Below are 10,384 nucleotides of genomic sequence, written 5' to 3'. Positions count from 1 at the left end.
GTGGGACACCTGGGTGGCTCAGTCGTTAAGTGTCTGCCTTTGGGTCAGGTCATGGGATTGAGCCCTACATCAGGCTCCCTGCTCAGCAGGGAGGCCTGCTTCTCTCTCTCCCACTCCCCGGCTTGTGTTCCCTCTCTCACTGTCTCTCTCTCTGTCAAATAAATAAATAAAATCTTTTTAAAAAAATAAATCTTACTGGTTAAAAAGTTATCCACCTCCTTTTTTTTTTAATATTTTATTTTTAAGTAATCTCTACACCCACCGTGGGGCTCAAACTCACAACCCCAAGATCAAGAGTTGCATGTTCCACTGACTGAGCCAGCCAGGCACCCCAAAAGTTATCTCTCTCTATAGAGCAGAAATAAATTATATAGAAACTAGAAAAACAGTAGAACAGATCAATGAAACCAGGAGCTGGTTCTTTGAAGAAATCAATAAAATTGATAAACCTCTAGTCAGACTAATCAAGAAAAATAAAGGACTCAATAAGATCACAAATGAGAGGGGCGCCTGGGTGGCTCAGTCGTTAAGTGTCTGCCTTCGGCTCAGGTCATGATCCCAGGGTCCTGGGATCGAGCCCCACATCGGGCTCCCTGCTCCGCGGGAAGCCTGCTTCCCCCTCTCCTACTCCCCCTGCTTGTGTTCCCTCTCTCGCTGTGTCTCTCTCTGTCAAATAAATAAAATCTTTAAAAAAAAAAAAAAATCACAAATGAGAGAAGAGAAATAACCAACACCACAGAAATACAATCATAAGAGAATATTGTGAAAAACTATACCAACAAATTGGACAGCCTACAAGAATTGGATAAATTCCTAGAAACATAACCTGCCAAAACTGAAGCAAAAAGAAAAAGAAAACTTGAACAGACCGATAACCAGCAAAGAAACTGAATCAAAATCTCCCCAAAAACAAAAGACTAGGATAGATGACTTCACAGGCGAATTCTGCCAAACATTTAAAGAAGAGTTAATATCTATTCTCAAAAATTCCATAAAATGAGGGCGCCTGGGTGGCTCAGTTATTAAGTGTCTGCCTTCGGCTCCAGTCATGATCCCAGGGTCCTGGGATCGAGCCCCGCATCGGGCCCCCTGCTGCGCGGGAAGCCTGCTTCTCCCTCTCCTACTCCCCCTGCTTGTGTTCCTGCTCTCGCTATCTCTCTCTGTCAAATAAATAAATAAAACCTTTAAAAAAAAAAAATCCACAAAACAGAAAAGGAAGGAAAACTTACAAATTTATTCGATGGGGCCAGCATTACCCCGATACCAAAACCAGATAAAGACATCATGAAAAAAGAACTACAGGCCAATATGAACATAGATGCAAAAATTCTCAACAAAATCCTAGCAAACTGAATTCAACAATACATAAAATCCTTTACCACCTGGGGTGCCTGGCTGGCTCAGCAGAGCGTGCAACTCTTGATCTCAGAGCTGTGAGTTCAAGCCCCATGTTGGGCATGGAGCCTACTTTATTTTTTTTTTTTAAGATTTTATTTATTTATTTGACAGAGACACAGCGAGAGAGGGAACACAAGCAGGGGGAGTGGGAGAGGGAGAAGCAGACTCCCTGTGGAGCAGGGAGCCCGATGTGGGGCTCGATCTCAGGACCCTGGGATCATGACCTGAGTTGAAGGCAGACGCTTAACGACTAAGCCACCCAGGCGCCTTGGAGCCTACTTTAAAAATAAGAATCATTCACCATGATCAAGTGGGTTGCAAGCATGGTCCAATATTCACAAATCAATCAACATGATACATCAGAGAAAGGATAAGAACCATAGATCATTTCAATAGATGCAGAAAAAGCATTTAACAAAGTACAACATTCGTTTGTAATAAAAACTCTCAACAAAGTGGGTTTAGGGGGGACATACCTTGACATAATAAAAGCCATCTATGAAAAACCCACAGCTAACATCATCCTCTGGGGAAAAACTCTTTTCCCCCAAAGGTCAGGAACAAGACAAGGATGTCTACTCTCACCATTTTTATTCAACATAGTACTGGAAGTCCTAGCCACAGCGCTCAGACAAGAAATAAAAAGAATGCAAATCAGTAAGGAAGAAATAAAACTTGCACTATTTGCAGATGATATGATACTACATATAGAGAACCCAAGAGACTCCACCCCAAAACTGCTAGAACTGATAAACGAATTCAGTAATGTCCCAGGATGCAAAATCAATGTACAGAAATCTGCATGTCTATCCACAAATAATGAAGCAGCAGAAAAGGAAATTAAGAAAACAATCCCATTTACGATTGCACCAAAGAGGTAAACAATCTGTACTCTGAAAACTATACAACACTTACGAAAGAAATTGAAGATGGCACAAAGAAATGGAAAGACATTCCATGCTCATGGATTGGAAGAACATTGTTAAAATGTCTGTACTACCCAAAGCAATCTACACAATTAATGCAATCCTTATCAAAATACCAATAGCGTTTTTCAGAGCTAGAACAAACAATCCTAAAATGTATATGGAACCTTTACAAAAGCCCCCAAATAGACAAAGCAGTCTTGGAAGAAAAAAAAAAAAGCAAAGCTGGAAGCATCACTATTCCAGACTTCAAGTAATATTACAAAGCTGTAGTGATCAAAACAGTACGGTACTGGCACAAAAATAGGCACATAGATCAATGGAACAGAATAGAAAATCCAGAAATAAACCCACAGTTTTATGGTCAATTAACCTTCGACAAAGCAGGAAAGAATATCCAATAGGAAAAAGTCTCTTCAACAAATGCTGTTGGGAAAACTGGACAGCAACATGCAAAAGAATGAAACTGCAACACTTTCTTATGCCATACACAAAAATAAACTTAAAATGGATTAAAGACCTAAATGTGAGACCCTGAAACCATAAAAATCCGAGAAGAGAACACAGGCAGTAAGTTCTTTGACATTGGCTGTAGCAACATCTTTTTAGATCTGTCTCCTGAGGCAGTGGAAACAAACACAAAAGGCAACTATTGGGACTACATCAGAATAAAAAGCTTCTGCATAACAAAGGAAACAAAACTTAAAGACAACATACAGAATGGGAGAAGATATTTGCAAATGATACGTCCAGTGAAAGGTTAGTATCCAAAATATATAAAGAACTTATAGAACTCAATACCCAAAAATCAAATAATCCACTTAAAAAATGGACAGAAGACATGAACAGACATTTCTTCAAAAAAGACAGATGGCTGGGTGCCTGGGTGGCTCAGTCGTTAAGCATCTGCCTTCGGCTCAGGTCATGATCCCAGGGTCCTGGGATGGAGCCCCACATCGGGCTCCCTGCTCAGTGGGAAGCCTGCTTCTCCCTCTCCCACTCCCCCTGCTTGTGTTCCCTCTCTCGCTGTGTCTTTCTCTGTCTAATAAACAAATAAAATCTTAAAAAAAAAAAAAAAGACAGATGGCCAACAGACACATGAAAAGATGTTCATCATTACTCATCATCAGGGAAATGCAAATCAAAACCACAATGAGATATCCCCTCACACCTCTCAGAAGGGCTAAAATCAACACAAGAAACAACAGGTGTTGATGAGGATGTGGAGAAAAAGGAACCCTCATGCACTGTTGGCAGGAATGCAGACTGGTGCAGCCACTGTGGAAAACAGTATGGAGGTTCCTCAAAAATGGAACTACTTTATGATCCAGCAATTGCACTACTGGGTATTTACCCAAAGAATACAAGAACACTAATTCAAAGGGATTCATGCTCCCCTGTGTTTATAGCAGCATTATTTACAATAGTCAAACTATGGAAGCAGCCCAAGTGTCCATCAACTGATGAATAAAGAAAAGGTGGCATACATATGTAATGGAATATTATTCAGCCACAAAGAAGAATGAAATCTTGCCATTTGCAACCACATGGATGGAACTAGACAGTATAATGCTAAGTAAAATAAGTCAGAGAAAGAAATACCATATGATTTTGCTCATACGTGCAATTTAAGAAACAAACAAGCAAAGGAAAAAAAATAAGAGAGGGAGACAAATTTAACTATAGAGAACAAACTGATGGTTACCAGAGGGAGGTGAGTGAGGGGATGGGTGAATTAGGTGATGGGGATCAAGGAGGGCACTTGCTGTGAGGAGCACTGGGTGATGTATGGAAGTGTTGAATCATTATATACCTGAAACTAATATAACACTGTATGTTAACTGGAATTTCAATAAAAATAAAAAGTTACCTTTCTTTATTGTAAGCAATAGAGATTGCTTTAAAAAAACTTTAAAAAAATCTTTTTTTAAAAAAGAGCTTTGTTATTTTTTTTAAGATTTTTTTTTAAGTAATCTCCACACCCAACATGGGGCTTGAACTCACAACTGTGAGATTAAGAGTCCCATGCTCTACCGACTGAGCCAGCCAGGTGCCCCAAAAAGAGTGTACTTTAAACCAATCAAGAAAACTTGGGTATAGCTTTTCTTTCACTGGTTTTATTTCACGAGTTTTTTCTTTTTTTATAAAGTTATAATACTGAGTTTGCTCTCCAAACTGAACAAATCACTTATGTCTCCGCAGCTGGCCACCATACACGGCTAAGTTTAATTTAGCTGGACAAACGGGGTACCAGTGGAGGAAGGACCCCAGATGGAGTGTTAGATATCCTTAGATATGTATTCTAAGATAAAATCTAATTGAACTAAAGAGTTCACCCGAGACTTATGCAGAAGAATAATGTGATTAGAATTAACATCACAAACACTGCAATCTTAACATACTCTGAAAACTTCAGATGTGAGGTGTTTTAGGCTACAATTTTTTACAGATTGATCTCTGTGAATCTGGTTCTGATTACCTTTATTTACTTGTTAAATATTTTAGCACCTGCTGTGCATCTGAACCCCCTTCAATCTGTCTGCTGTAAATATGTAGTTGTAGATCTGATAACGAGAGAAAGGTATTAATGTGCTTTCAGAAGGATTAGCATGGGAGGTGCTGGCCCGTGACTCAATGACTCAGTGTAGAAAAGTGCCCAGTGGTGCTCCGAGCAAACCCGCCATCCTGAAGGGCATGCACTGTGTGCAGCCCTGGTCTCCCAGGGTTCTTCCACTGTTGGTGGTGTCACACCTCTAAGGCAGTGTTTTTACCCTTAAGAAAGTATAAATCAGTTACTTTGTTGGAAGTGAGTACAAAAAGACTGCTTAATAATCAGTTTGCGGGTTTTATGTCTACAGCCAAATTTATACTAGTTTTTATCAAAGTTTATCAGAGTAGAGACTTAGACTCAGAGTTAGATCATTTTGACAAAGCAAGAAACGTGCTTTTTCTTCTCCATCCTCATAGAACAGTGGTTCTCAACTTGGTGATTTTGTCCACTGGAGGATATTTGGCAATATCTGGAGACGTTTTTGGTTGTCATAACTTGGCAGGGAGGGCCACTGACGTCTAGTGGGTGAGGCCAATGATGCTTGCTGCCAAACATCCTGTAATGCACAGGATTGCCCCCACAACAAACAGGTGTCCAGCCCCAGATGTCAATAATGCCCAAACTGGGAAACCTTGCATTAAAGGAGTTGCCATGGACAGCTGCCCTGGTAATATAGCCCAGTTTGAAAGCATTGAGTCGGGAAAAAAAACAAAAAAACAAAAAACCACTGACTCAGGTTTTTTACACAAAGATTGAATAGAAAGGTAAACAATCCAGAACTCACTTCTAGATGACTAATTTGAAGATGAATTTTCCCATTTTTAATACATATGGGCTCACATGCCAACCATTCAACATAAATCATTGACCCCCAACATAATCCAAACCATCCTGGCTCATTTTCTTCTGCAACTTACTCCATTCTGAACTCTCAGTCTAATGCAGTTAGTCCCTCCAATTTTGCTCTCATTAAAGAAACGGTGATTTTTATTTCAAGGAACTGATTATCGAGCTCCTGAGGGCAGAGAATTTCCATACAGTGAAGTTAGGTTCACTCCAGGCCAGCAGCAGTGCGGTTCACCTAGGAGACCCTCAAGAATGGCCTTGGGGTTGGTTGGCCAGTGTTAAAAACTTGATAGTTATTCAAATATGGCATGATTCCACCTATGAGGTGCCTAGAGTAGTCAAATTCATAGAGACAGAAAATGGCATGGTGGGTGCCAGGGGCTGGAGGAAGGAGGAATAGGGCGTGATTGTCTAGTGGGCACGGTCACTGTCTGGGATGATGAAAAGAGGTAGACGGTGGTGATAGCTGCCCAGCAGTGTGAATGTACTTAACACCACTGACCTACACATTTTAAAGTGACCAAATGGTAAATATTATGTTGTGTATTTTACCACAATTAGGAATAATAAAAAATAACTTAATGATCATTAAAATGAGGTCACAATATAAAAGTGATTCAAGAACTCTGTTCACCGCCTGATTGCTGAGAATGCCGATACGTAAAGATGATCAGGTAGATAATCTATAGAACGCTATCTATATCCGTATACATACAGTGTATATATAAGAACAGAGCAGGCAAATTGAAGCAACTCTTTAAAAAACAGCTGTGTGGAGATGTGTTGATAGTGCTTACCCACGGAATTGTGAGACTCCTGTCTTTGCTTCCTCTCTCGCACACGCTGCTCATTTGTCCATGACGCCGGCTTTGCCGCTCCTCTCCCTCCATGTTTCTAGATTGAGCACGCAGAATTAAGCCTCCTTTCAGGTTTATACCGTAGGCAGACCTACCACCCTCCGCCCCTTGTCACCCTTGCCTCTGCTGTCGCACCGCCTACTGGCACCTGGCCCACAGATTTCCTCACCTTCCCAAGAGAGGTATAGCAGCAGACTGGTTAAGAGAAGGCGTTACGCCGTGAAACTGATCATGGAAAAATCACTCTTTCCACCACCTGAGTGAGTTACTTAATCTCTCAAAGCTTCAATTCCTCATCTTACAGAACAGCGAGAACAACAGCACTTATCACATGAGATCGTTGTGGGGACTCGATGAAATAATGCCTGTTTATCAGGCATAGCCTGACACTCCGCACGGGATGGCCTTTAGTCTCCGACGGGGACAGTGGTCATCCACCTGACCCACTGGGATGCTGCCGCCCCTCATGCTCAGTCACTCCACCCTCCTTGGACCTGGGCTGCTCCAGCCAAGGATCATAAACCCAGCATTTCACTTGCTAATTGCAAGGGGATTTAACAATTAGTATTATTTTTTTTTATTGTGGTAAAAAGCATACAACATTAAATTTACCATCTTAGCCTCTTTTAAGTGTACTTTCAGTAGCGTTCAGTATATTCACATTGTTGTACGACAGATCTCTAGAATTTTTTCATCTTGCAAAACTGAAATTCTGTACCCATTAAAGACTAATTCCCCTCCCCCAGCCCTTGGCAACCACCTCCCTACTTTCTGTTTCTGTGATTCTGATCATTTTAGATACTTCATAAGAGAGGAATCATATAGTGTTTGTCCTTTTGTGCCGGGCTTTTTCACTTCATATAATGTCCTTCAGGTTCATCTGTTCTGTGCATGCAACAAGGTCTTCTTTTTGAAGGCTGAATAATATTCTATTGTATGAATATACGCATTTCTTCGTCCTTTCATCCGCCAACAAACATTTGGGTTGCTTCCACCTCTTGGCTATGATAATGCTACACAGTCTTTTTTTTTTTTTGTAAGCATGTATGTGTTTCTAGCACTGTCCACAATACTTGGAACATAGCAATACTATAGCAAGTCTTAATATTTGTTTTACAAATGTATACACGAATGAATTAGTTCAGTGACTCTTTATCCAAATCTCTTAAAAACAATAAATTGTTGTGCACATTTTCACACTTCAGATTTTTGCTGGTGTTTTACATTTTAGCTTGAAAGTATGTAATAAACACTGTATACTGATTGTTCTTTCTCATGTGTCAGGATTTGTGCTCAGCACGTTAGATGCATTAAGTCTTCATTCCAATCCCATGAGTCAGGTGTTATCATCAACCCCAATTCACAGAAGAGACTGAGACATGGAGAAGTTAATTGATTTGCCCAAGATCTTGTAGCCCATAAGCTTGTAACTAAGTTTTAAAACCAGATTATCTGAGGCCAGAGATAGAAAACTTAATCTCTGTGTTAGAAATGCTCTAATTATTGTTACAGGAACATTTGTAAGGTTCTGCTCCAACTTTGTGAATATTGGCACCCTTTAAGGTCTAAAGGAAAAAAGAAGCTATGGCATTTAAAAACTGTTCTTTATATATAATTTTAAATAACTGGAGCATAAAAAACACTGAGTTTCTAAAAATACATGTATCTAACCTAGGGAAGTAATCAAAATAAGTAAAAATAATAGTCATAGTAGTTAAAGAAAAGGATGCAATTTCCATATCCTCTATCATACTGGAAGCATTTATAAAATGATAACTCGACCCGAACCACATTTGTCTTGGAGATGCAAGGCATGACAGCAGGAGGTCCAGCTCTCCCGCCTCACTGACGCTGCGAATACAGCGGATTACATCACCTTTTCCAGTTGTCCTGCCTCCATTCACTTGCCTGTCTTCAAACCCGGATGGTGAAGAGAAGTGTCATGAGGACACCATTCAACAGCCGTAAGGAGGGTAGCCAGCCCAGACTGAAATGCTGGGAGAGCAGGCTCTGGGAGGAATGTGTCCAAGGAGAGGAGAAAAAGAAAGAGGGGGACAAAAGGAGGGGACTCACCTGATGAGTGCATGTATTGGGGGGATTTTCTCAGATTTGGGGAGGGAATTAATGTGGGTAAATTGACAAGCACATGGAAAGCAAAGTACGTAGCGTAATATACTATATCCTCATCTGTGAATAATATTTAAACATAATAATAATGAAAGCTGACTTAATCAAAGAGCTGTGACAACTTTGACGAGGCAGGAGTATATAGATCATTGAATCCTCACCTGCCATTGTAAAAAAGTAAATAGATAATATCTAGAAAAAAGTATGGAAGGAAATTGCTGAAGGTTGAAAGTAGCTGCTTTGGAAAGTAGCAGTCTCCTGATGAGGGAGACTGGGGCAGGGGTCTGAGCTTTGTTATAAACTCAGCAGCATGGGCTCCATTGGGCTGGTTGGCTCTTACTGTTGCAGTGGTGACGCATTTCATCCTGTCTTTCTCAGACTCTTAACATCTGGAGGTCTTTCTACTCTTCTCAGCTCTTCCACCTAGATCCATAAGCCTGGGCCTTTCTTACAATCTTGCTCTTTTTTTTTTCCGTCTACCCTTAACTCACCAAGATGAGTGCAGATCCAGCTCTGCCCCTATGCCCGCCTGGCCCCGAAGCACCCAGTTCTAGGGACTCTTCTCCAATGCCTGAGATTTACGGGCCTGAAGAAAATTATGCATCCCTGCAAATGTCATCTGCTGAGACACCCCACGCAGAGACCGTCTCTCCTCTTCCTTCGTCCATGGATCTGCTTGTTCAGGACAGCCCCGACTCCTCCACCAGTCCCAGGGTAAAACCACCACCCACTTCTGGAGAGGAGAGAACAGTGAGGAAGGAAGATACGGCCCAGGGCAAGAAACAGAAGATCAGGACCGTGTTCTCTCAGACCCAACTTTATGTCCTCAATGATCAATTTCAGAGACAGAAATACCTCAGTCTCCAGCAGATGCAAGAACTTTCCAACATTCTGAACCTTAGCTATAAGCAGGTGAAGACCTGGTTCCAGAACCAGAGAATGAAATGTAAGAGGTGGCAGAAAAACCACTGGCCAAAGGAGAGCAAGAGTGTGAGTCAGAACAGCACACCAACCGCAGAATACCCAGGCTTCTATTCCTACCACCAGGGATACCTGAGGAACACTTCCGGAAACCTTCCAATATGGAGCAACCAGACCTGGAATAACCCGAATTGGAGCAACCAGACCTGGAACAGCCAGTCTTGGAGCAACCACTCCTGGAATGGCCAGTCTTGGAGCAACCATTCCTGGGCCAGTCAGACCTGGTGCCCCCAAGCCTGGAACAATCAGCTCCAAAACTGTGGAGAGGAATCTCTGCAGCCCCAGATCCAGTTCCAGCAAAATTCCATCAGTGATTTGGAGTCCATCTTAGAAACTTCTGGGGAAAGCCATAGCGTAATACAACAATCTGCTAAGTATTTTAGTACCCAGCAAATAATGGATTTGTTCCCAAATTACTCTGTGAACATACAGCCTGAAGATGTGTGACGATGAGTATATTATTCGATCTCAGTTTGGGTGGTGGCTGTTATTCTCCTAGGCTTTGTCTTTTAGGTCCTATATATCTCTGCCTCGATATTCTGTTTTCCATTATTCTTACTGTGTCCCTTGAGGGGGTACGATTGGAGTCAAAGAGGTTTCAGTAGCGTTGGCTCTATGGACAACATGATAAAAGGTGTTTCTCGCTATAGATAACTAGATACAATACTAATGTGGATATCTTTAGGCTCTAGAATCTA

General features: G+C 41.3%; 1 protein-coding gene across 1 annotated transcript; it reads left to right on the top strand.

Moving 5' to 3' along the window:
- Positions 1–9,200: 9,200 nt before the first annotated feature.
- On the top strand, positions 9,201–10,133 carry LOC116634883 (homeobox protein NANOG-like). The gene has a single exon (XM_032408347.1). The coding sequence runs from the start codon at positions 9,201–9,203 to the stop codon at positions 10,131–10,133; it is 933 nt and encodes a 310-aa protein (XP_032264238.1).
- Positions 10,134–10,384: the final 251 nt, after the last annotated feature.

Source organism: Phoca vitulina, unplaced genomic scaffold (genome assembly GCF_004348235.1).
Source record: "Phoca vitulina isolate PV1807 unplaced genomic scaffold, GSC_HSeal_1.0 scaffold10, whole genome shotgun sequence".
Classification (NCBI taxonomy): domain Eukaryota; kingdom Metazoa; phylum Chordata; class Mammalia; order Carnivora; family Phocidae; genus Phoca; species Phoca vitulina.
This window is presented reverse-complemented; position numbering and strand designations above follow the sequence as displayed.